The 26,979-nt window shown below is 49.2% G+C and overlaps 1 protein-coding gene across 4 annotated transcripts; it reads left to right on the forward strand.

Annotated features, from left to right (window-relative positions):
• The first annotated feature begins 62 nt into the window (after window positions 1-62).
• On the forward strand, window positions 63-26,626 carry SLC1A6 (solute carrier family 1 member 6). Of its 4 annotated transcripts, XM_069878098.1 has the most exons (12): window positions 64-227; window positions 11,378-11,626; window positions 12,436-12,573; window positions 13,381-13,585; window positions 14,173-14,215; window positions 15,529-15,869; window positions 18,104-18,337; window positions 19,763-19,957; window positions 20,394-20,528; window positions 21,957-22,060; window positions 24,320-24,347; window positions 24,997-26,626. In XM_069878098.1, the coding sequence occupies exons 2-11, from the start codon at window positions 11,413-11,415 to the stop codon at window positions 24,322-24,324; spliced, it is 1,614 nt and encodes a 537-aa protein (XP_069734199.1). In that variant the 5' UTR covers window positions 64-227; window positions 11,378-11,412; the 3' UTR covers window positions 24,325-24,347; window positions 24,997-26,626. The 4 variants fall into 4 exon arrangements, with proteins under 4 accessions (XP_069734196.1, XP_069734199.1, XP_069734198.1 ...); XM_069878097.1 differs by lacking the exon at window positions 24,320-24,347; XM_069878095.1 differs by lacking the exons at window positions 24,320-24,347; window positions 24,997-26,626 and having other exon boundaries at window positions 63-227; window positions 21,957-22,570.
• Window positions 26,627-26,979: the final 353 nt, after the last annotated feature.

Below are 26,979 nucleotides of genomic sequence, written 5' to 3' on the forward strand. Positions count from 1 at the left end.
CCTCCTACACGCCACTCCCCCCGCTCCGCTGCCATGTATCCTGAGCATATTACAGTCTTCCTTTCCTCTCGCAGGAGGTACTGCTCAGAGCTCGCTGCTAACGCTGCACCTTGCTAAGGAGAAAACCCCGCACCCCACCTTTCAGCTCACAGAATTAAACAACAAAGCAACCGAATAATCCACGGAGAACCAGACCCCTTCGTGCCCGACAACCGCGCTTGTTCCGGGTGAGTGGTTTGGTGAGCAAATCCGAATGCATGAATGAGAGCGGTGCCAGGTCCAGGGGCCGAAGCAGGACAGGAGGGTGGCAGGAGAATTCCTCGGGCGCACGTGTGAGAAAGCAGCGGGGGTAGCTCTCACCCTGCTTTTGGCCAGGGCTGCCCAGACAGGAGAGCTCTGGGAGCAGGATTTTGTGTTCTGGGCTGGGGTGAAATGCCTGGTGGGCGGCTGGAGAGCGGCAGCCCTGCCACGGGACCTTGGCATGAGTAGGGAGTGATGGGGAGAGCGGCACTTGTCCTCCCGGTGTTGGACTTAGGGCCCGAACCAACTGACCAGCTGGTGGTCACTTTGTCCCTGTAGAGCTTAGCTGGGCTGAAATTCCTGCCCGTTGCAGATTCTTCTCCCCTTAACTGGTGCTCCCTCGCAGGGCTGGGTGAGTGGCCGGACCCTGGGCAGATCCATTCACCTCTTGAATCCATTGTCATGGTAGGAGTTGGCTGGGAGGGATCCGGCTGCCGGGGAGCATGTGGAAAATGGAGATGCCTTAGCACTTGCCTGAGCAGAAAGCTCTGCCAGGAGCTGCTATAGCAACACAAAGATGGCTGAGTTCACCCTAGCCAAGCTTGTGAATGGAAATGTTCAGTGGAAATGTTCAGCACTTTGGCTGCATTGCTTTGAGCTTGTACTGCCCTTCCCAAGGGCAAGCAATGGGTCAGGCTGCAGAGGATCCAACGGCATGAAGGGTGAGGATGCCTCCAGCCAGAGGCTCTGTGAGCCCTCTCTGTCCCAGTCCTGAGGGCTCAAAAAGCCCGGCTAACAGCACAGTGCCTGGATTCAATGCCCCTGACCACAGGCACTGAGATGGAGATAGGGGAAAGTGGGGCAGGAGTGGACACATCCACTCCTCTTTCTCCATCCTTCAAAGATGGTCCGTGCAAACTACCTATTTTACTCAGCTGGTGGTGGAGGGACTGTACCTACAAAACTACAGTCTGGAGCACCAGAGATCTGCCCGAAAGCAAGTAGGATTTGGTAGCTGCTAACTGCAATTGTCAGGGGAAAGAGCAGAGGCCTGAGGGTGAAGCGTGGCCCTGCCCGCCTTCCCTTGAGCAGCCTGGCACATCCCTTCCTCACCAGCACCAAGCCTTCCCTCCCCCCCCACCAAGGATGGGCTTTAACTCCTGCCCTCTCACTGGGTGACCCAAAAGCCGTCCATCCACCTTGGGCAGGCTGGTGCAGCTTTCTCAGTGCCCCCTTCCCTTGCCCCTCTGCTTCTGCCTACCTCGAGCAAAGCTCTTCCCAACCCCTCTCCTCCTGCAGAGATCCCTCTCTCTTCTCCCCCGCTGGATGCCTCCCCACTGCTACCTGTGGAGACTCCCCTCCTTGAAAATCCTGCTGGGTTTGATGCTGAACAGAACAGCAGAGTTTCCTTGGAGACCAGAGAAACAGTGGGCTCCAAACTGTTGATTATTTCACAGTCCTTGGCTGTATTTCAGCAGTGAAAAAAAAAAAAGAGAATTGTGTTAACAGAGGGAAGAGCAAGCCTGGGAAAATTGTTATTGAGAGATGGATGTCTGGCCCTGGGATGCTTTTGCAGTGTTGCCCCTCACAGCCGGGCTTGCCCACGCGCCACGCTCCGTGCCCGTGCTGTGACCGTACTGGCTGCCCCAAACCCCACCGCACTGGGACCTTATTGCTGCTCTTCCCCCGTCCCTGGAGGCTGGTAAACCTGGGAGAATCTTTGCAGTGGGCGTTTCTAATTTGGCTGACTTGTCAGTCCCAGGAGTAAAAGTGACTAATTAGGTTAACCCCTTGTGTGGCAGGCAGTAGCAATAGTGGGACAATTATGGAAAGCATCGGCATTTCATTGTCTCTCATCTATTTTTTCTGAATAACAGCTGGGTTTGTCCCACCCAAGAGCTTGAAGCCTGTTGAGATGAGTCCTCCTCTGCTGTGTTGGGCAAACAGCTTTTTGCCTTCCTTGGGGTCGGTTATGTGATAATCTGCTGGCATCTGAAAGGAGGTTGTGGAGAGGAGGGAGCTGGGCTCTTCTCCCAAGTGACGGGGGACAGGAGGAGAGGGAATGGCCTCAAGCTCCTCCAGGGGAGGTTTAGGCTGGACATTGGGAAAAAAATTTTCACGGAAAGGGTCATTGGGCACTGGAACAGGCTGCCCAGGGAGGGGGTTGAGTCACCTTCCCTGGAGGGGTTTAAAGCACAGGTGGACGAGGTGCTGAGGGACATGGTTTAGTGTTTGATAGGAATGGTTGGACTCGATGATCCAGTGGGTCTTTTCCAACCTGGTGATTCTATGATTCTACAATCTCATGGATGCATTACCAGTTAGAAAGCCATGCCAGTGTGCTAGGCACAGGCAGCAGGAGCAGGGCACGGGCTGATGGCTGATGCTCTGCCTCAAAGAACAAAGCGTGGGGAAAGACGGCAGATGAAGTTTTCACTTGAACTTTGCATTTACTTTCTGCAACCTCACACACCATGGTAAGATTGCCTTGTACTGGCGTATTATGCCAGTGGCCAGGACCTTCCTTGCTCCGAAGGATCTCATAGAGGATCCACTTGGCCGACAGCCCCCTCTGCTGAGACCCCCCTGAAGGCCTCACCATCTGTCCAAGAGCCACAAACAGCACTTAGCCATTCCCATGAAGTAGTGTTTTCTTGTCTATTTTTCAGTGTGGTGCAAGAGCACTGTGCAAGGGTTAGAGGGTGAGAGAAGATGGGGAACCAGACCACAGCCCTGTAATAATTATACCTGAAAATCAGCTCCAGAGTCTATGTGCCTGCCCTGGGCACAGACCAGACTCGTGGCCCATTCATTCCTGTGGAACGACTCCTCTTATCCCGCTGGCATTCGACGCGGGCCCTGCTCAGGAGGAGCCGGCCTGCGAGCTCCCATGGGTGCAGGCTGCCTCAACACAGCAGTGCAAAATCTTTCACCACATGAGAAAAATACTGCAGAAATGCTTGCAGCCCCCTTCTCGCTGCTGTTTGGATGCCTGAGACCAGGAACATTTCATAGAATCATAGAATCACTTGGCTGGAGAAGACTTTTGAGATCGAGTCCAACCATACCTGTCCACTACTAAACCATCTCTCTGAGCAGCTCATCTACCCGGCTTTTAAATCCTTCCAGGGTTGAGAACTCCACCACCTTTTCTGCCCCCTAATTTCTTCCATAATAATTCCTAGCACTGTTTTTCTGCCAGCCCATGTTTTCATGTGAGATTTCCAATATCTTTCTGGGTACAATTAAAAGTTATTCTTTCTGTGTTTTCTGCTTTTCACTTATTCACACAGCAGTTCGTCTTCCAGGTCACCTGCAAGCAGAGGAACAGCTCAGCATTCTGCACAGTGTCTAATTGGACCTCACAAGTGAAATCTCTATTGGCAAAACCAGCCATAGAAGTCTGGTGTTGTCTGTGATCATAAGGGGTCCTTCCCCTCATCCCACGATGCCTCCATTGCTTTAAAAACCTTTCATACAGGATCCTTGCCAAAGGTTTTTAGAATGCCTAGTTGATCTGACACCAAGGTTATATCCTTACTCAAGGGTCTTTTAACTCTGTCAGAAGCATTTCAATATTGCCTTTTCCTTCTACTGCTCACCCCAGTTCTCCAGTTGAACAAGGTGGCTTTTTGCCTGGGAGAGGGGGATGGATAAGGATTAGGGGGGAGGGGGCCTGTGTGCTGGTAAAGAATCATGGAATGGTTTGGGTTGGAAGGGATCTCAAAGCCCATCCAGTTCCCTCCCCCTCCCCCCCAAAAAAATCATCTAACTCCAAACCCCCACCATGGGCAGGGACACCTCCCACTGGATCAGAGGCTCCAAGCCCCATCCAGCCTGGCCTTGAACACCTCCAGGGATGGGGCAGCCACGACTTCACTGGAAAACCTGGGCCAGGGCCTCCCCACCCTCATTGTGAAGAATTTCATCCTAATGTCTAATCTAAATCTTCCCCCTTCCAATTTAAAGCTATTCCCCCTAGCTAGTCCTATCACTCCAGGCCCTTGCAAAAAGCCCCTCCCCAGCTTTCCTGGAGTCCCTTTCAGCACTGGAAGCTGCTCTAAGGTCTCCCTGCAGCCTTCTCTTCTCCAGGCTGAACAAGCCCAACTCTCTCAGCCTCTCCGTGTATGGGAGATGCTCCAGACCTCGGATCATTCTTGTAGCCCTTCTCTTGACCTGTTCCAACAGTTCCATATCCTCCTTATGTTGAGGATTCCAGAACTGGACCCAGGGCTCCAGGTGGGGTCTCACCAGAGCAGAGCAGAGGGGTAGAATCCCCTCCCTCGACTCCTGCTGGTGATGTAGCACAGAGGTGGTTGGATTTCTGAGCTGCAAGCGCACATTGCCAGCTAATGTTGAGCTTCTCATCTACCAGCACCCCAAGTCATTCTCCTCAGGGCTGCTATCAATCCATTCTCCACTCAGACTCTATTTTGCCTGGGATTGCCCCATCCCAGGTGCAGGACCTTGCACTTGGCCTTGCTGAACTTCATGAGGTCTGGAGCCAAAGCATACAGTCAAGATAATATTTCTCTCTGTTGCGTGCAATATTTTACCCTCAGTTTCTAAGTTTGGAGCTGCTTGGTTCCTGGTGTTTCATGGGATGATCCTCTCCCTACATGCCACTAGGCTGCAGTGGAGCAATGGACACAGAGCAGAGAGCTCAGTCCCTCTGCTGGGGCTGTGTCGTCGCTGTCCTCACCACCACAGACAGATGGGCAGACTCCAGTTTGTGCCTCGCGTTCCCCAGCGTGCAATTGTTGTACAAACTTGCAAAAGAACACCCAGTAAGTTACAACATGTGGGCATGAGACCTCACCTGGAGTATTGTGTCCAGTTCCGGAATCCTCAACATAAGGAGGACATGGAACTGTTGGGGCAGTTCCAGAGAAGGGCCACAAGGATGATCCAAGGGCTGGAGCACCTCTGCAATGAGGGCAAGCTGAGAGAGCTGGGATTGTTTAGCCTGGAGAAGAGAAGGCTCCAAGGAGACCTTATATCGACCTTCCAATACCTGAAGGGGGCTACAAGAAAGCCAGGGAGGGACATTTTACAAAGGCATGGAGTGATGGATCAAGGGACAATGGCTTTAAATTGGAGAGGGGCAGATTTAGATAAGCCATAAGGAGGAAAATGTTCACAATGAGAATGGGGAGGCCCTGGCCCAGGTTGCCCAGAGCAGTGGTGGCTGCCCCATCCCTGGAGGTGTTCAAGGCCAGGTTGGATGGGGCTTTGAGAAACAGGATCCAGTGGGAGGTGTCCCTGCCCATGGCAGGGGGAGTGGAATTAGATGATCTTTAAGGTCCCTTCAAATTCAGATCATTCTATGATTCTATGTTTGCATCCCCTCCTCATGTGTCTGAGACAAGCTAGGATAACCTTTGGAAAACGAACTGAGTTTTATGCCCTGACATTTCTTTTTACAATAAAGCGGTATTGAAAGACAAGGGTGCACAGAGAGGCCAAAAGTATGTGCCTTGTGACAAGGAGATGCAAAACCTGCCCTGGTGCCACCACACTTCACCCTCCAGTGAACTTGTCTCCTGGCGAGTGTGCCATGGCCAACTCCTCTTCCCTTCAGCCTGTTTAAGACCATGTTGGATGAGGCCATGGAAGGTGTCCCCGCCCATGGCAAGGAGTTGGAACTGCATGGGCTTTAAGGTCCCTTTCAATCCAAACCATTCCATGATTTTTCTGTCTTTAAAGCACGCTCACGGGAAGGTGCTGCACCCGGGATGGTCTCAGTTTTTCTGATGTCAGCTGTTTTAGCAAAGACACTGCATAGAGAGGAGGGGTGTTCTTCAATGTGCAGGACAGGCTGGAACAGATGCATCTTAGTTGATTCAGAGATTGCCTCCTTTCTAGCTCTTTACAAGTCCTTAAGCACTACTGCCCTTCTCTTTCCATATTGGAAATCTCCCTGGGCAGATGGGGAGACAACACCACCCCGCCTCAAGCTCCACCAGGGGAGGTTCAGACTGGACATTAGGAAAAAATTTTTCATGGAAAGGGTCATTGGGCACTGGCAGAGGCTGCCCAGGTAGGGGGTTGAGTCACCTTCCCTGGAGGTATTTAAAGGACAGGTGGATGAGGTGCTAAGGGGCATGGGTTTGATTGATGGGATGATGGAGGGGATTGATGGGACTGGTTGGACTTGATGATCCGGGGGGGTCTTTTCCAGCCTGGTGATTCTATGATTCTATGATTGAACATAAGAATCTGCAACGAGCAGGAGAAAAAAAATCTAGTGCAAAAGTTTTCCTTCCCCAATTTTACTTTCACCATTTTCTGACTGATGTTCCTAAAATAGACAGAATTCCAATGTTTATGTGAAACCTCATTGCCAGGAACCAGGCATTAGTTTTGCAATGCTGAACCTTCTTGCAAAATTTCCTGTCCTTCCTGGTTCAAGCCTTGAAGTTACCTCCCAAAATGCTCTCTCCGTGCTTCTGGCAGAGTGGAGCCTGGAGAAGCAGGCACAAATAGGGTAACCTTCACTAGGAGAGCAAAGCCAACTTCATCCTCCCAGGAAGGCAAACCCAAGCCATTGACAGACTGTTAAGGTCCAGGAGTGTTTCAATGTTGTTACTGCAGCAATCTGAGAACTTCCAGCTGATGCAATAGAGAATATTTACACAATGTCAGGCCAGCGATGCAGAGGGAATGTGGTGTGGAGGGGCTGCTGTATTGCAAAATACACAGATAGAGAAAGGGAGCAAGTCAGCAAGAGGGTGGGGACATCCTAGAGGCAAGTTCTGCTGGCGAGTTCCTTCTGCGTGATAAGTTTTCCTCTGAGAAGGCTGCTGAGCATATCTGTGGGACATGGGATCTAATGACTAATCCTCAACTTTCCCATATAAAGCAGAAATTTCATTTTGTTTGCCCCAAAAAAACGTTTTCCAGTGCAAGTGGATGGGGAGACATCTGGAGAAAAGAGCAGGTAAGTCCCTTTGTATGTGTGGGTTCTGCTCTCACCTTCTCTGTACAGGAATATATGTTGTTGCTGGGGTATGGGCCAACTCTTAAGGCAAGGTTTGGAGGAGAGATGAGATGAGTCTGTGTTTCTGTACTCCTGGTTCAATGCGAGTCTCTTCGGTCACCATGGTGAATGGAAACCCCGTGATGGGAGATTTCAGAGCCATCACTGAGCCTGTAGTCACCTCACTGAAGAGATGGGAGCTTTGCATGTCAAAGTAAGGTAGCAATTCACCTTTACCAAGGTGCTGAGTTGTTTGAAGAGTGAATGGTTTTGGAGTAAGAAAGAGTCTTTGGAGTTTGAAACTTCCTATGCTGCTTCTGCTTTTAAAGTAATCACCTTAGGTGGTAGCCAGTTCTGCTGTTCCTCATCCCTGGTGACTGGAAGCTCACCAACGTTATTCCAGTCTACAAAAAGGGCGTGAAGGAAGATCCGGGGAACTACAGAGCTGTGAGTCCAATCTCAGCACCTGGAAAAATTATGGAGAACTTTATACTAGATGCTATTGAAAGATGTTTAAAGAATGCAATACTCAGGCACAGTCAACGTGGCCTCACAAAGGGAAAGTCCTCTTTCACTCATCCGATACCCTTCTATGAGAAGGACACTCATCCCATAGATGAAGGGAAGGCAGTGGACGTAGTTTTTCTGGATTTTAGTAAAGTTTTAGTACTGTCCCTCCCAGCATCTTTCTTGTCCGGCTGTGGGATGAGCGGGTGCACTGGCCTGGACAGCAGAGTTCAAGGGGTGGTAGTGACTGGGGTTCCATCTGGCTGTGGAGCAGTCACCAGTGGGGTTCCTCAGGGCTCGATCCGAGGGCCAGGGTCGATCCATATTTTGATTGATGTTCTGGATGCAGGAGTTGAATGCCCCACTAGCAAACTTGCTGCCAGTCCCAAACTGGGAGGTGCTGCTCGCTCCCCTGAGGAATAAGAGGCCTCTCAGGAGAGTTCTGATAAATTGGAGCATGGGAAAATGATTCACGGGATGAAATGAACTAGTTGAATCGACAGATTCTGCCTCTAGGATGGAATAACACCTGGGAACAAGTCTCAGTGGGGAAAGGAGTGTCTGGGAGCAGCTGTGCAGAGAGGGATCTGGTGGTGCTGGGGGGCAGCAGCTCAAGAGGAGTCAGCAGGTGTCCTGGCAGCCAAGAGGGCAAAACACAACCTGGGATATATCAAACACAGTAGAACCGGCTGGTCAAGAGAGGGGATTCTTCTGCTGTCTTTCGGGTTGGGGTGGCCTCACCTGGAGTTCTGTGTGCAGCGCTGGGTCCTGCTGTTTGAGAAGGATGGGAAGGTCCTCGGATGCATCCAGAGGATGGCAGCCAGGCTGGTGACAGGTCTGTAAGACCTGTCCTCCCAGGGGTGGCTGAGCACTCTGGGCTTGTTTCATTTGGAGAAAAGGAGCCTGAGGGGTGACCTTTTTGCTCTCTGCAGCTTCTTGAGGAGGGGATTTGGAGAGGGAGGTGCTGATCTTCCTGTTATCCAGTGATAGGATGAGTAAGAATGGTTCAAAACTGCAGCAGGGGAGATTGAGTCATAACACTTGGAACCACTTCTTTATTGAGAGGGTGATGAAACACTGGGACAGGCTGCCTTGAGAGGTGGTTGATGCCCCAAGCCTCTCTGTATTTAAGAGGCATTTGGACATTGACCTTAAGAATGTGCTTTTATTTCTAGTCAACCCTGAAGTGGTCTCACATAGTTGGGTGAGATGACCATTGTAGATCTCTTCCAACTGAAAGAATCTGTACTGACCTAGCCTATCCCTCCAGCACTGATGGTGCAGACATTTCCTTTTCTCAGAAAGCTCTGGGACAGAATTCTGGAAATCCAGCAGACAAAAGAAGGTAAAATGGATCGCAAAAGGGATCATTCTGTGAGGATATGATGGCACAGAGAGAGATCTGAGAGGTGTCCTCTTCCTTGTAGGTCCAGTGATGCCAGTAACTGGCAAGACAGGAAGATAAAAGATGTGTAGAAGTCCTGGCTCACTGGAACCTTTGTTTCATAGAATCATAGAATGGTTTGGGTTGGAAGGGATCTCAAAGCCCATCCAGTTCCAGCCCCTCTGCCATGGGCAGGAACACCTCCCACTGGATCCAGTTGCTCTAAGCCACATCCAACCTGGCCTTGGACAACTCCGGGGATGGGGCAGCCACCACTGCTCTGGATAAAGGTTTGTCCAACCATATATTTGGGAGACTACTAAATAAATAACACAAGTGCGTTCCGGAATGCAGGGGATTGAATCCGTAGTTGCTGAACCTACTGTGGAGTTTGGGAGGCGCAAACTCAATGAACTGAAGGAATATGCACTTTGCAGTTTGTTTCTGTCATGCAGAGCTGTAAAAAGTAGGAGGACTAGCAGTGAAAAGGAGGAAGACGGGCAAAGCTTTCACCCAGCCTGATGTATGTTGGCTCTATCAACAGATAAAAGCAGGGCAGCGTAATGTGAAAGTGAATGTGTGATCATGTTAGAATCAGCAGAGCAAAATCCACAGAATGCTTGTTTGCTAATCTAAAAGTTTGGGGGAACACAGCAGCACTGCAAGGTTGCTGCAGCCAAAGGCCAGAATCTTTGCCAGTGGCCTCCACACAGCTTAGCCTTGGGAGGGCCTTGAGTGACTCAGCTTGGCCACCTCAGGGGTCTCTCCACTGCTCTGAGTGTCATGAAGGCATTACAGTCATAGAGTTATTAAGGTTGGAAAAGACCTCTAAGTTCATCCAGTCCAACCGTCAACCCAACCCCACCGTGCCGACTGAATCATGTCCTGAAGTGCCACTTCTACACGGTGTTTTAATGCTGCCAGAGTGGGGACTTCACTGTCATCAGCATCTGTGCAAACAAATCTTCTATCAGAATTGTTTTCCTTCATCTGTCTGTTGGAAATTACCTTGCAATGTTGTACCATGAGCCAATTCCTCTCTAAGGCGATGCCTTCAATCCATGATAGGCGTTTATCAGAGTTGAAATGGCAGACTCCAGATGTTTGTTTTATAGGGAACATAATCGTAGAATCCCAGTCGTGATGGTTTCTTCAACTTAAAATTGGGATTGCAAATGGGGTAGCTCTTATTTGACTTGTAGCTTCAAAGAAAGGTCTTTCAGCACCTGCTGATGTGCTAAGGTGATTTCACTCTTCTTTGGCTTCATCTAGTTTGTATTTTCAGACCTTGTATCTATGAAGGCACAATGACAGCAGGAAAATGGCAATAATTCTCCTAATGACAAGAAGGTGCCGGTGCCTTCCAGCACTCCAGAGTGGACTGGTGTGCTTGTGCAGCCCCCTTATTCTTCTCTTCTGAGTAATATGGGAATAATAGTAAAAAATAAACAATTGAAGAACAGTAGAATGATTGGGCCTTGCATCTAGTATGCAATGGAGCAGAACTTGTCCTTTCTTTATCTCTTTGGAGTAGGTTTGATCTCAGTCTTGTTATTTGTGAAGACAGGGCAGCAGGTTAACCTCATTAGTGGAGTCTGACAAGAGATACAACTTGAAAGTCCTGGTGTGCTTCAAAGGGAAGTCAATAAAGCATTATCCTCAGGCTCCACCAAGGGCAAAGGGATTATGTTCCTTTCTGCAGAAACAGCAGCTGCCACTGACTGTCCCAGGGAAAGCTGTCCTGGTAGGGGTGTGTCCATCCGTGTCCCAGGAGGGATGTCAGAGATGTTGTTTGCTGCTTCATCTTCTTTGGAACACTTTCTGTACAGGAACCGGTTTTATTGCCAGGTGATAAAAATTCATCCCTGTCCAAACTGATCCAACACCTAAGAATGGTCCTGGGTGGCTGTGGAGCCCTTTCTGGCTGCCAAGGCCATCACACGATGCTTTTCTGAGCAGCTGGATGCTACAGAGGCCAGAGTTTCTCTGGAAACACCAAGGAAGTCATAGAATCATAGAATGGTTTGGGTCAGAAGGGACCTTAAAGATCATCCAGTTCCAACCCCCCAGCCATGGGCAGTTCTGACAAGACCCTCCACGTCAAGGTAGCCCTTTAGATGCCTTGTTCTGGGGTCTGCTCCTTGCAGAGGAGTTCACTAATCAACTCTAAAATAACCTGCTCATGGCCCCAGGGAAATGACCTAGAAACGAAGGCGAGGTGTTGAGTGCTGCAACTTATGCTTTCCTGCTGGTGCTTCCCCCCGCAGAGCCGTGCCCTGGGGACTGAGCAGCCGTTCTGACCATGAGCGAGCAGAGTCACGTCAACAGCCTGTTCCTCAACGAGGATGCAGCCAAGCGGCTCAATGCCGAGAGCCGGGTGCAGCGGTTCCGGCAGGCGGTGCAGAAGCGGGCAGCGCGGGCCAAGAAGCGGATGCACAGCATCACTGCCGACAGCGCTAAAAGCTTCTTCAGGAGAAATGCCTTCGTCCTCTTCACCATTGCTGCAGTCTTACTTGGTATGGAGCTGAGGGCAACACTGGGCATCATTTATAAAAGTGGGGGAAAAAATATATTCAACAAAAATGTATTTTATCGTAACAACTTGGCTAGGGAGAATATGTCATGAGCCCAAAGTGCTGTCTAAATCAGAAAAGCCTTTGTGTACAAGGACAACAGAGCTTGCAGAGAGTGTGTGATGGAGTCCTTTCTGGCTGTAACTTAGGAACGGTCTACAACAAAAAGGATTTGATGATCCAGCTCTACCATTCCTCAGAAAAAAACATCTGGTTTGTTCAGAGGCTTCTAGTGAGTGCAGCTACTGGCACTCCTCAGATTCATCCCAGAGCCTTAGCCTGGCAGTGCCAGAAGGGGGAACTGATGCAAAGTGCAACACAAGCCAGATCTACCCAGCAGGTAGGGGTTTGGCCCTGGCCTTTGATCCAGGCTATATGTCTCTAACTCCCTGGTTGAACTCAGCTTTAAATGGTGGGTGGACAAGGTCTCCAGACTGTGTAGTTACACTTAGGGCAGGCTGGGAGATCATCTCTCTGCTCACAGCATTTGTGTGTTCATGAGCTTCCTGAGAGCAGACCCTAGAGGAGCAGCAGACAGATCAATAGTGCTCTTGTGCATATAAACATGGTAGGAGAGAGAAAGCACACAGGAAACCCCGGATGATAGCTTTTCCATAAAAAAGAAAGAGCATTTGCTCCTTTGGGGAGAGGAGGAGCTGAAAAAAGATGAGATGAGAGAGAGAAAAGCTGTAGGACTGAGGCCACTGTCTCAGGCAGCCCCATTTCCATTCTCATCCTTTGCTGATCCACAGGGATCATCTTGGCGTTTTCCCTCCGGCCCTACCAGCTGACCTATCGCCAGATCAAGTATTTCTCCTTCCCCGGCGAGCTGCTCATGCGTATGCTCCAGATGCTGGTTCTTCCTCTCATTGTCTCCAGCTTGATTACAGGTGAGAAGTGCTTTCAGCTGCCCTCAGCCAAGGCAATAAACGTCAAAGATGGATGCTACCTGTTGTGGGAGTAGCCCTTTTTGTGCGCCAGCTGGAGGAGCTTGGTTTGGCTTGGCCAATAGTGACAAGAACCTACAGCTGTGGTGAACATGATTCACATTTATACTCCTGCGGGAGTGGGGATGAGAAGTGGAAGGTCTTGTGCTTTCTCAGAAGACCAGGGAGGACACAATGTGGTGTTTCCAAAGCCCACACTTGAGCAGTAAAAAGGATTTCATCCTCCATAACCTCAAATGTCAACAAGTTTTTTACTCAATTCAGCTTCACGTTTCCTCCAGCCTATGGACGGTTAATTCATGTCAGTCCAAAAGAGCTGGAGTTGATCACCAGCTGAAGAGCTTCTTTCATCCAGGTCCTCATAGAAGATGTGCCAGCCAGCCAAGCTTTCAGACAGCAGAAGGGATTACAGGCATTCCACCTGCTGAAACATCTCACCATTAGGGCTTAAAGGCACAATACACTGGAAGGCATTTTTTCTCTGAGAGGTTTAGGAGAAAATTGCTGTATTCCCCAGTGCAGTCTAAGACCCACCGGTGCTATGCTTCTTCATAACCACAAACCACATTCTCCCATACCAACATCACCCTGGAGTTCCAAAGTCTGCCCCTTGTATGCTGTGCCCCTAGAGACCCCAGATCCCTGTCCACCTTACAGATGTTCCCTGCATGCTTTGAATCTTCCTCGGGCTTCCTCTTTCCCTGTGAGACAACAGACATTCTCACTTTATCTCTCTGTTTGACTCCTCAGGAATGGCCTCGCTGGATGGCAGAGCCTCAGGGAAAATGGGGATGCGGGCTGTTGTCTACTACATGGTGACCACCATCATAGCAGTCTTCATTGGCATCCTCATGGTGATCATCATCCACCCAGGGAAAGGATCTAAGGACAAGCTTCACCGAGAAGGCAGAATTGAGCAGGTGCAGACCACAGATGCCTTCATGGACTTGGTGAGGTAGGTAAACAAGACAGTCTCATCTTGAGACCATATCAGTAAGGTTACATTCCTTCACAGAATGTCCTTTTGAAGTGTCCCAGCTGTAGCACGCACTCTTAGGGAAGAGGTTGGTGTCTGAGTTCTGCCCAGCCTTCTACTTCTATCTCAGAATTGCTAACTGGCTTTGCTACTCTGAGGTTGCGTGCTTGGCCTGGAGATCTGGAGTCCAGCCCTTGTGGCAGAGGTACAAATACAACAGGACAAGGTCTGCTCAGCAAAACAAGTAATGGAAACTATCAATGATACACGCCCTTCAGAAATTCACTCAGCAACAGCTGCTCCAAATGTTTATCTTCACTGACCCAAGGAAATCGAGGAAGTGGTTCCCAAGACATTGTCTCTCCCTCCCTTACTGTGACCTTACACAGCATAGTCCCATCTCCTGTCCACCAGACAGGGAAGGCACATCTGCTCTGTAGCTTCGGAGAGCTGTGGCACCGTGAGAATTGTGACCCAAGATGCTGCTCCTGGTGTTGGCCAGGAAGCCCATGTTTTCCTGGTAGTCAAACAGGACAATAACTCTTTCCTTGTTTTGTCTCCTGCAGGAATATGTTCCCACCCAATCTGGTAGAAGCCTGCTTCAAACAGGTATGCAATCCCATCAGGGCTATCAGCTCCCTTTGCGCCCTGTGTCCTAGACTATGGTCGGTGGTTTCAATGCAGGATGGGGGATGATGTGATTGAGAGCAGCTCTTCAGAGAAGGACTCGGGGGTGCTGATTGATGAGAATCTCTACGTGAGCCGGCAGTGTGAACTTGCAGCCCAGAAACCAACCGTGTCCTGGGCTGCATCCAAAGCAGCGTGGGCAGCAGGGCGAGGGAGGGGATTCTGCTCCTCTGCTCTGCTCTGGTGAGACCCCACCTGGAGCCCTGTGTCCAGTTCGGGAATCCTCAGCATAAAGAGGATATGGAGCTGTTGGGATGGGTCAAGAGAAGGGCTACAAGAATGATCTGAGGGCTGGAGCACCTCCCATATGAGGACAGGCTGAGAGAGTTGGGCTTGTTCAGCCTGGAAAAGAGAAGGCTCCAAGGAGACCTTATAGCAACCTTCCAGTACCTGAAAGGGGCTACAAGAAAGCTGGAGAGGGACTTTTTACAAAGGTATGGAGTGATAGGACTAGGGGGAATCGCTTTAAAATGGAAGGGGGAAGATTTAGATTAGCCACAAGGAGGAAATTGTTCACAATGAGAGTGGGGAGGCCCTGGCCCAGGTTGTCCAGAGAAGTGGTGGCTGCCCCATCCCTGGAGGTGTTCAAGGCCATGTTGGATGGGGCTTTGAGAAATGGGATCCAGTGGGAAGTGTCCCTGCCCATAACAGAGGGGTTGGAATTAGGTGATCTTTAAGTTCCCTTCCAACTCTATGATTCCATTCTATGATTCTATGGTGGATAGAATAGCAATTGCTTTATAGCGCCACCACGCTTGCCCAGGTCTGACTGCTCCAGATGGCCCTTCAGTTATTAGTCTGTATTATAGCATCCTCCAAGAAAGCTTTCCAAGCTTCATTCTCCATCCCATCCCACATTCAGGAAGGGTTTGTGTGATCTCAGGTGGCAGGCTTGGACTGGCAGTGAAATGGGAGCAGATTCCCCAAGGATTTGTTTCTTCTGCAGTGCTAGTGCCCCGGGGAGAAGTGTAAAGAGTTGTCAGAGACGCCAGGATCTCTCAGTCCTGGGGTATGAGATGTTCCAATGAGCTGCTTTGACCTTCAGGTCTAGAAACTTTTTGATGAAGGTATTAAGCTAGGGAGCTTGAGAACAGGCAAGGCAAGTTTCCCACACAGCTCAGCAGTCAACTTGAAGTGTTCTTCTTTCTTTAGGAAGGGATGCATGCGCATAGGGTGTTACCCTGAGCTCCTAAACAAGGGCCTGTGAATGCATCTGATAATCTGTATCTTTGCAGTACAAGACGCAGTACAGCACCAGGGTCTTCACCAGAACCGTCTTCCACAGCAGCAATGTCACTGCAAGCATGACAACCACTCAGATCCCTGTGCCTGAGAACTTCACCAGCATCCTGGAGAACGTCACTCATGCCCTGGGGACCGTCTCCGAGGTGCTGACCTTTGAAGAAGTCATTCCCATCCCGGGCTCAGCCAATGGGGTGAACGCGCTGGGGCTGGTAGTGTTCTCCATGTGCTTCGGTTTGGTGATCGGCAGCATGAAGCAGAAGGGACGGGCCCTGCGGGAGTTCTTTAACTGCCTCAACGAAGCCATCATGAGGCTGGTGGCCATTATCATCTGGTGAGGAGCACGGCCGGTTGGAGCAGGAGGTCTGCAGGTGCAGTTTCCGCTGACCTGATGAGACATGGGGTAGCTTTAAGGATGACATGCACAGGAAAAGCAGATGGGCGCAGCGCTCCTTTGGCTCCATCAGGCTGGAGGGAAAAGTCTGGATGGGATATTTGTTCACATTTCATTTCCTGTTTTTTTGTTTTTACCTTAGAAATATCAGGTACACCAGGACTTGCTTTCCTTGAGGCTGCTTGGAAACATCCTTGGAAGACCAGAGAGCTGGAGTGGAAGATCTCTTAGCCTTACCAACAGCGGTAGGGTGTGAGGCTTTCCCACCAAAAGCTTTCCTTCCAGCTATGTTCCAGGAGTCTGACTTAGCTTCCAATCACAATAACCTATAGCCACTTACCTGCTGCTCAGGCTGGCACCTGAGATCATCAGCTCTGAGAGCTGAGCTGGGTTGGTAAGGTCAACTTATTGCCTTTTACTTTGAGGTCTCCCAGATCCCAGCTCCTCTGAGCCCAGCTGCTCAGGGCTTTCTGTGTAAGGCTGGCTGTGCTACGTGGTCTCGAAAAGCACGGCATTGCTGAGATAAATCTTCTCTGGAAGGCAGCATTTTACCACATCTTGTTGTTTTAAGCTCTTCATCCATCCAGGGCTCAAGGCCTAGACAGGAGCTCATGGTGGGCACTGCGAGGCAGGAGAGATGCGGGGCTGGCAGAACACATGGAAGTGTCTGACAGAGAGGGGATCTGTCAGCCCTGCACCCTCTCCCAGGTCAGATCGCTCCACCTTCCATTTCCTGGTCTCCTAGTCACAGCCTTTTTTCTTGGAGTAACGTCCTGGGCACAGGAGGACAGAAGGAGATTAAGGAGAAGAACCCAGAGCCCCTAGCAGAGCGTTAGGGAGCCCCAGCCCCTCTGGGATCTTCCACTCCATGGATTAGCCAGAACTTGGGCCTTGCTTTCCTCAGATTAAACGAGAGTTGCCTGAGGGAAAGCAAAAGCACAGAGACCTGCACACTAGACCTGCACGCTACTCCCAGAGACAATTTCAAGGTGCCTTCAGCCCCCACCTCCTTGCAGCGTGGGAGGGCAGGGTGTTGGCGTACAGAGCCCTGGGAGCATTCCAGAAGCTGCCTGTGCACACACAGCAGGGAGTGCCTGGAGAGCCCTCCTGATGTACAAAATCCTGCTGGTGGAGGAGGCAGGACTGCCAGCTGCAGCCCCACACTCTTTCTCAAAGCCACAGCCTGCAGAGCATCTCCCAGGACCTTCTTTATCCTGGGGAGACCTGGTCACTGGCTGCAGCCAAGAATGGCTTCTAAGAGGAAGGTCAGAGGAAATGAAATATTTGTGAAATCCTTTCCTGAAACTTTTCCAAACCTCCCAGGCTAAATTGGAGTTTGGCATGTGGACCTCTGAGCCTTGTGCATGAATTGCATGTGTAGGGGCCAAGCCCTGACAGATGGGGCCATGGAGCTGGAATTTTCTTTGGTCCAGTTATTTGTCCATGTTTAGTTTAGTGCCCATGATATTCTCCATGTCTGTGTTGTGGTTTCCTTCCTGTGGAGCCTTGCAAACGTTCATGAGATGCATTGTTATGGAGGGGGAAAAAAGCCGTAAGGGACAGAAAGGACAGCTCTGTACCAGAATATGTTTTTATTAAGCCATGGCTGGTGTTAGTGTGCCCAGTGTTTGCTACACCAGGTACAGATTCATTCTAGGTCCCTGTTCCCTAAATGTGAATGTCTGAAGATGGCAAGGCTGATATTCCAGAGCCTACAGGACATAATTGCTTTTACTCCCCAGTTCCCTCTTTCTGCTGTATGTCCCTGTGCCTCTCAGTAAAAAATATACTCTAAACCCAAGCTGAGTTAGGAAAGGAAGGTGCTCTGAAGACTCCTCTACATAACCTCCCCTATCAATTCGACAAGGGACATTGAGGAAACGTAGGGGACCCAACAGGAGGAGGAAACCTCCACCAGTGCCCAAGCTGTGCGCACAACTGAGTCCTGGGGTTCCTGGCAGCACAACAAGTGCTGGGGTTTGACCATAAGGTGACCAAGTCCCAGCTCTCTCCAGGTTTCCAGAAAAGAAACCAGCATTATCATCTGATGATCAGGCTCAGTGAGTTCTTCTGGTGTGCTGGCTTATTGGGGAGTTGTCCGGGCAGCATGTGATAAAGCTGATATGAAGCTGCAAGTGCCAGTTCTGAGCACCGACCTTGTGTTTCTGCCACAGGTATGCTCCAGTTGGGATCATGTTTTTAATTGCTGGCAAAATCCTGGAGATGGATGACCTAGCAGTGATGGGAGGCCAGCTGGGGATGTACACGCTCACCGTCATCGTTGGACTCCTCATTCATGCCCTCTGTGTCCTGCCACTGCTCTACTTCATCGTCACTCACAGAAACCCCTGGGTGTTCATCGCAGGGCTCCTGCAGGCCCTCATCACAGCCCTGGGCACCTCCTCAAGGTATGATGACCACACAGGAGTAGGGTTGGGGCTGGTGTGGATACTCTGGGCCTGCTTCTCAGCACTCTGTTGCCCTCAGCCTCACAGTTTCTAGTACTAACAGCTTTTTGCACTGGTCCAGCCAAGCTCATTTGAGCATGACAAGATTTCCACTCCCCCTGCTCAGAATCACAGAATCTCACAGAATCACTAGGTTGGGAAAGACCCACAAGATCATCGAGTCCAACCATTCCTATCAATCACTAAACTATGTCCCTCAGCACCGCATCCACTTATCTTTTAAACACCTCCAGGGAAGGTGACTCAACCACCTCCCTGGGCAGCCTCTGCCAGTGCCCAGTGACCCTTTCTGTGAAAAATTTTTTCCTGATGTCCAGCCTGAACCTCCCCTGGTGGAGCTTGAGGCCATTCCCTCTCGTCCTGTCCCCTGTCCCTTGGGAGAAGAGCCCAGCTCCCTCCTCTCCACAACCTCCTTTCAGGGAGTTGGAGAGAGCAAGACGGTTTCCCCTCAGCCTCCTCTTCTCCAGGATAAACACCCCCAGCTCTCTCAGCTGCTCCTCTTGTTCTCCAGCCCCTTCCCCAGCTTCGTTGCTCTTCTCTGGACTCGCTCCAGCGCCTCAACATCCTTCTTGTGGTGAGGGGCCCAGAACTGAACACAGGATTCGAGGAGCGGTCTCACCAGTGCCGAGTCCAGAGGGAGAAGAACCTCCCTGGACCTGCTGGTCATGCAGTTTCTGATCCAAGCCCAGAAGCCATTGGCCTTCTTGGCCACCTGGGCCACTGCTGGCTCATGTTCAGTCAGCATCTCACCTCTAACCATCAGTGCACGACCCGTATTCCTCCTCACCAAACACAGTGAGCAAGATGTATTCTCACATGTGGGTTATTCTTGTCTTACGCACTGAAGGAGGTAAGAAAGGACTTAGGGGTTTTGTAATAGAAAAGTTTTGGTCTTGAGGCTCTGTCCCATGTACCCTGAACCCTCCAGCATCACCTTCTTCTGGTGTTACACCAGCGTCACCTGCCTCAGGGTTACCCAGCCCCTGTCCCAGGCCCCTGAGGAAAGCCGTGGTTGAGCGTGCAGCTGCAGCATAGAATCATAGAATCACCAGGTTGGAAAAGACCCATCGGATCATCGAGTCCAACCATTCCTATCAATCACTAAACCATGCCCCTCAGCACCTCATCCACCCATCCCTTAAACACCTCCAGGGAAGGTGATTCAACCACCTTCCTGGGCAGCCTCTGCCAGTGCCCAGTGACCATATCTGAGGAAGCCTTGCTTAGACAGCTCTTTCTCCTAGCAGCTTCTGGCCTCTGGCTCACATGGCAGGGTGAAAAAGCAGGTGGGTAAGGTCATCCACCAGGCAGAGGCTTAGTCCTTCTTCCTAAGTCAATTCATGTTGTCTTGTAAATTCTTTTCAGCTCAGCGACTCTGCCCATCACCTTCAGGTGCCTGGAAGAAAACAACGGTGTGGACAGGCGCATCACGAGGTTTGTTCTGCCGGTGGGAGCCACAATTAACATGGACGGCACTGCTCTGTACGAGGCCCTTGCAGCCATCTTCATTGCACAAGTAAACAACTACGAACTTGACTTCGGGCAGATCATCACAATAAGGTGACTTTTGAAAGAGTGCTGGGACTACAGGAAGGGTTTCAGTTGTGTTGGCTTGTTTGAGGTGTGGTCAGGTTCCTTTTTGGCTCAGACAATACAATGAGAAAAAATATATGGAAGAGTAGGGTGTACTACACCTCCAGGTGTAGAAGCACATCTAGTTTTGGCACCGCATCCTTGAGGCTCCTCTTGATCCCTCACTGCGTTTCCAGGCCTGGGCCATCCCTTATCTAGAGCTGCAGTGGGCAGTCTCTAACGGATGGGTGTCTGGCACGGGGGAGCCTGGCTGACAGGCTCCCATGTGTCACCACGTGATGAGGGCAGAAAGGCTGCCAAGATGTTTTGTAGATGATGAGTTTGAGTTGCTTCCTGACATTTTTGCACTGCGACGTCGCTTTTCCTCCCTTTGCTGATAGCTGTGCTTTCCTTTTCCCTCCAGCATCACTGCCACGGCTGCCAGCATTGGAGCCGCAGGGATTCCCCAGGCAGGACTGGTGACTATGGTTATCGTGTTGACATCCGTGGGACTGCCTACTGAAGACATCACGCTGATCATCGCTGTGGACTGGTTTCTGTAAGTTCTCCGCTCAGCACCATGCACTGCTGCGTGCTCCCTGCAGTGCTGACAGAGTCTGTCTGTGCTCCCAATGCCTCTATCACGAGCAGTCTCAGTAACCTGTAACCCAGTAAACTTAATATACGCTTGTCTCCATGAGACCTTTGCACAGCAGCCCTCTCTGCCCGTGCTGGAGTCTTCACTGTCTACTTCAGTGACCCGTGGCACCAGAGGTCATTTGCAGACCAGCCTGGTCACCAAACAGAATGTCCTTAGTTTGCTTTATCTTAAAAGACACTCAGAAACCACTCCAGACCAACAGGGACAGGCTGTGCCAATAATAAGCAGATTCACAGTGCAGAGCAATGGTTCTGCGCTACCAAACACGGAAAATGAGATGAGACTGGACTACCCAAGGTTGAGTAGTGTTTAAGTGGGTGCAGCCAGTAAACTATGTTGCTCCATTTCAGCTTTCCTTCCCTTTTAAATCTTAGGACAAGTGATTTCACAGGAGTGCTCTTAGAAACTAGATTGAAGAGTGTGAAGAGTGCGTTTGTGCATGGTCCTCGCTCTCCCAGTCTTCTCAAACAGAACAAAATCCTGCCTCGGGGACACAATCAGTGTTTCCTCTGTTATTGCATACCTTGTATTGCTGGTTTGCAGCCAAAGTCTGCTCCCAGCCTTGGCTGAGTAGCTGGAAGCAAGAGTCTTGCCTAGTACTGAACATTAGGAAAAAATTTTTCACAGAAAGGGTCATTTGGCACTTGAACAGGCTGCCCAGGGAGGGGTTTGAGTCACCTTCCCTGGAGGGGTTTAAGGCACTGGTGGACGAGGTGCTGAGGGACATGGTTTAGTGATTGATAGGAATGGTTGGACTCGATGATGTGGTGGGTCTCTTCCAACCTGGTGATTTTATGAGTCTATGATCTCATTGCTAAGTGGGTTTTAGATTTGTTATTTTGCATGAAGAACCTTGTCCTAGCATATACTGTTCGTGCTGAGGAAATCTGGCTCCACAGCAGCACCAAGTCACAGGTTTGTCCCAGAATTCCTGCACTTTCGCTAAACGAAAATGCAATTTAATTGTACAAGATGTGGTGAGGCTGATCTGAATCTGCAGATCTGAATCTGTGCTTTAGCACAGCCCTCTGGGAAGGAAACTCTCCAAGTTGAACCACAACACTTCCCTCATTCTCTGGCCAGTCCAGAACTGTTCAGTGAGGAACTAGGAATGCAGCAGAGCAGGAATGAAAGTGAAGCCTGAGCACAGGGCTAGCAGCCAAGGAATGCTCTCTGGGAGTCATTTTTCCTGTCAATGCCGAAGTGCCAGTGATTAGAATGACTTGGAAAGCAGAAGTTTCATCGAAGATGTCTCTTCAAGTTGTCTTCATCCCCTTAGCTGTTGCTAAGAAGCTCTCTGATTCATTTTTATCTCTGATTTTTCAGGGACCGCCTTAGAACGACCACCAACGTCCTGGGGGATTCTCTTGGGGCTGGCATTGTGGAGCACCTCTCCCGGCGTGAGCTGGATGCGCAGGACTGCGAACTTGGTAATTCTGTGATAGAGGAGAAAGAGCAGCTCTGCCACTTGGCTTGCCCACAGAACGGCACCATCAGGCACCCCAGGAGTGAGACAACACTGTGAAATTGGGCAGCAGAGTGCAGATTAATCCTGTAAAGAGCCAAGACTTGAAACAGAAGTCCATAGTGGAGGACAGAGAAAGATCCACCTTCCAAGATGCACACTTTTCTCCCCCTCTGCCACATGCAGTCTTCCCTGATCCTATTTCTCCCCTATGTCTTTCTGACTGGCATTAAAGAGGAGAAAATTAAACTGCAAAGGAAGTTTTATTCCACAAAAGCCTGATTTAGTCATTCTTATGGGGTCCAAGAGTTAGACCTGAGTAAAGACAACTCACTGAGTAAGCTGGACTAGGATCTCCATTGTTTCTGAGCTGAAGTGTGAGCACAGCTAAGTGGTGAGGTGGGTTGTGGACACCACCACCTCTGGACAGGCACCAAAATGCTGCCGTGATGACTTCACCCTGCAGGACCAGCTGCAAACCTCTGTTTGCTCAGGGGCTTCCCCCAAGCTTTTAGCTTTGGCCCAGCTCTCCTGTTCAGCTCTTCACTGGCAAGAGTGTTTATGACAAACACAGCATCCTGGTGTTTGCACAGATACATGGATGATGCTGAGAGCTTCTCGCTCCTCTGGCAACCCTTCTGGCTGCACCCAGCTCCTGAAGGAATGTGGAACCATTCAGCAGGGACAGGGCTTACTGTGCTGGCTGGTAGCACAATCAGGGGTCAATAGGCTTTTCATTAGTGGAAGCTGCTGAAGGATTGTAAAAGCAGGAAACAATTACAGAATTTATTATATCTATCATCCAGCCTCTGAAACAGCTCTCCCCTCTACCAACCTCTGCCAAACACCAGTTAACTTCATCTCTCTTTAGCAAGTTCCTCTCCTCCTGGTGAAACCAGGAGAGGAAATGCAAAGTTTGAGAGCAGTTTGTCCGCCTGAGCAGCAGGGTGGTACCTCCATGTCAGGAATTACTCCTAACCACCCCAGAGTTGCTCAGAAAACAGTTTTCCTCCTCACTATAAAGCTCCTAAGGAAACTGATCCTTTGCTCATCCGTGGCTGTTTTCAGAAGTGCCTTCCCTTCGGTCACATTGCCCCAGAGCGTGCTTCTAAATATTTCAGTCTTTCTACAGCTCCTTATCTTTTATAGGCAGCATTCCCTTGCTTCCCAGCACTGGTACAGTTTTGCCAGACCACATTCTTATAAATTCAGGATAAATTTCTCAGTTCCAACCAAATGGAGCTCAGCTTTGGCTTAACACACTTGGACATAAGCCCACACATCACCTGAAACATCTCAGAGGCACAAGCAAGTAGCAGTTGCTTGCTTCATCCATGTTCTACCCCCCTTCCCTGGCATGGCCAGGAACACAGCCTGTATCTCTCACTCCAGTGAACAGGACCAGCAGGGCTTGCTCCTTAATATCCAAGCCCGTTAACAGCCAGAAAGAAGAACGCCTAGGCACAAAAAGGAAGATGGAAAAGGTTTGGGGCTATGGCAGCGTAGCTGTCTTGCTTTAGAAACAACGAGGCCCAGCAGGAGCAGCGAGCAGCCTCCTGTGGCACAGACAAATGATCTAAACTGGGCAGCTTTCACTTGAGGTCTCCTCATTATTCCAAACCCAGTCTGTCACTGAAGCCCCTCTACCCTGGCTTTCCATACTGCTCCTTACCACCCAGAAGCCCTAGTCGTCCATACACTCAAAGGTGTGACACCTAAGTGAACCTCAGGAAGACCTCAGAGGCATCAGCTGGAGTCAACTTTGCCATCCATATCCACCCACCTGCCCATGCTTAGCTCACCAGCGCTAACAAAACTTCCTCAAACACATCTCTGGAGATGTTCAAAGCTCTTCTTAGTCCTCCAGGAACTGCAGGATTGGTGCTGCTACACTCCACATTGTGTACACAGAGTATCCTGGTTTTGTGGGCTGGATGATTGTTGGGAATCAGAGATAAAAGGACAAATGCATCACTTTCACATTAAAGTGGATAACAGAGCAGGGTAAATGGAAGCATTTTGTAACTCCATTTAGTAGCAGTTGGGCCCAGATCCTAAGGCAGCAGGTTGTTCCCTGACTGTGGGAGGCAGGCTGCTTATTCAGACAAGAGATCTGCTCTTGCAGAGGGCAAGTGAGCAGGAGAACAAATTATTATCCTCCTCTTTGCAGGATTTTTTTATCTTGTATGAATACAATTATAATGTCTGCTCTTCTCCTTTCTAGACTAAACAGACCCAGTATACCTACACAGGTAATAACCATTCACATTCCTCTCCTCTGGACCTTTTCCTCGCTGTTCCACATCTTTCTTAAAGTGGAGTAACTAAAATTTGACATAATAATCCAATTAAAGATTTATTAGTGCTGAGCGGTGAGGAAAGAGTATTTTGTGGACATTAAGATTTAGATCTTAGACTCAAGTTGCCACAGTTTAACAGCATGCCATGCATCAGCTGATCAGGATAACTGTCCATTATGCATACAGACAGCAAATCCAAGTCTGTTCATCTTATCTTAAACCTTAGTGAGGTTAGACTCTTACTTTGATGAGATGGCTGTATCTAAAGACTGGATCTTAATCAAAGAGTTTCAAGATACACTGCATTAGCTTGTATCTACAGTGGGCTAAGGCAGCACTAGCTTAGCATTAACACAGCTCAGCTGATGCGAGTCTAAACCTTCGTAAAGAACAGACCTGCTTATGACTGTTCCACAACAGCATGACAGCCTTGACTCCGCTCCAGTGGTAATACATGATAATTCCTACATCATTTTAAGCAGAGGTGCTGCCTAGCTAGTGATTTCTCAGCCTGTGTTTGCGTGCGGTTGACTCTCGTTACCTAACTACAGTAATTGGGCTATATTGAACTGCATCTCGTTTTTCTTTTTCTTTTTTTCAGAATATTTGTCCAACTTTTCAAGAAAGCATTGAATTCTAACCCTGAAGAGACTTCCTGTAGATAAAAGGCAAACCAACAGATGAAGTGGAAGACAAGATTGTTGGACTGGTCTCTGTCTCACATGGGAATTTATTCTGGGAAGTCCGATGGCTTGGGTCATACAGACAGTCACACTAGATGGTCATAAGGGTCCCTTCTGGCTTTATAATATATGCACGTGCTTTCTGGTTTAGAGATATTGCAAAGGGTCCTTCCAGCCCGATCATTTTTAAAAGCTATCTGGAAGCATCCTAATGATACTTTAATGAGACTCAGGAGTCTAACCTGTTTTCAGTTGCTGTTAGCAGACATGTAAACACATCACAAAAGGGGCTCTCCATACCACATCTCATCAACATGATCTGATGTTCCCACAAAGTAGCACACTCCAAGACTTGTCATTTGTGATTTCTTGCTTTCAACACGAGATTAACAGAGCACAAACAAGTAGAGGCCTCATTTTCAAATACTGCAAACCAGTCTCCCACAGGGAATTTCAGAATTCAGCTGTCAGTTTTCAGCTCTGGTTGTTAACCAGTTTATGATTGGGATTCTCTATCTGTTTACAGTACCCAAATAGTATGTTATTGTCAGGAATTTGCACATATATACATACACCCCTCTCTCTCTGTATGAAAGGGTCACACATGCACAAACACACCAAGACACAGAGTTCATTTCTTTGTTGCTAATTCAAGAAGGAAAGGCAAAACTAAACTAAACTCTAAAAAGCTATGTACCTCATTTTGATGCCCACGGTGATTTACTCAACCAATTCCATCCTTAAAACAAAAGAGGCTGGTTTACTTCATTCCAGCAATGAGTCTTCCAAAGGAAGGCGGGCCAGGAAGGAGCTCAATGCACGCTGAATTTGAGTTGTGCCTGCAGGTGACATAATGAGACCTTCTCAATATAGAGAGAAAATTCCCTACTTTGTCTTTCCTTCCCCGTGCAGATCCCAAGGACCCACATCCCCACGGCATCTGACCTGGCAAGGACGCAGGCTTTAAGAGTTCAGCCAAGAATACAAAAGTGTTTGTACTCCTTCCAAACCCGACATCGACCTTGTCCTAACTCAGCCTTCGGAACTGGATAACTGAAAGTGTTAAAGCATTTTATCAACCGTATTTTTAAATTATCAGATACTTGAGAGTTGATGCAGTCTTTACTGCAGTCCTGCTGCATCTACTTGTAGAAACTTGCCAAGTTTCTGCCTATTTGCAAAGGGATTTATTGCTAATGATTAGATGGGCAACACTGGGATGAAACAGAGTTATCTCAGCCTGCATACATGAGGAGCTCTTGGATTAGGCCACATCTCTTCAAAATTAATTGTAAGAGAGAAAATCCATGAAGAATATTGTTTCAGGAACCAGATTTGGCCGTGAAAACTGCCCAGACATTGCTGTCCTTCTTTTGCTCTGCCCAAGGACGAGAGAGAGAACAGCAGATCAGTGCTGTACAGGGGGTTCATAGCATTCTGGCAGTTTGACTATGTTAATTCCCGAAGGCTCTCTCTTCATGCTGTGAGTTTTGGTGTTAATAAAGATAGTTTGCATATTTGAAAAATAAAGGGAAGATTTTCCACAAAGCTTTTCTATGGGATTTTTTCCTAATTATTTTTCCTTGAGACCATGACCGTACAAAGTTAGGGATGTAACATTACATATTATATTTCCTTATCTCCATATCATGAGTCAAATACTAAATTCAGATTCTTAAAAGGCCTTCCCTATAGCTTTTGCTTTGATGCCCTCTTTCATACATGTCCATAAACTGGCAAAACCATACAAGGTGTACTTCACACACAGGACACAGCACACAAACTCATAATTCCACCTGGAAAATCCAGCCCAAGGAGTATGTGGAAGAGGTCTCTGTGACTTAGAGTTTTCATCACTTGTTAAATGTTGTGCTAATGGCATGGTACTTAGAATCATAGAA

Source organism: Phaenicophaeus curvirostris, chromosome 28 (genome assembly GCF_032191515.1).
Source record: "Phaenicophaeus curvirostris isolate KB17595 chromosome 28, BPBGC_Pcur_1.0, whole genome shotgun sequence".
Classification (NCBI taxonomy): domain Eukaryota; kingdom Metazoa; phylum Chordata; class Aves; order Cuculiformes; family Cuculidae; genus Phaenicophaeus; species Phaenicophaeus curvirostris.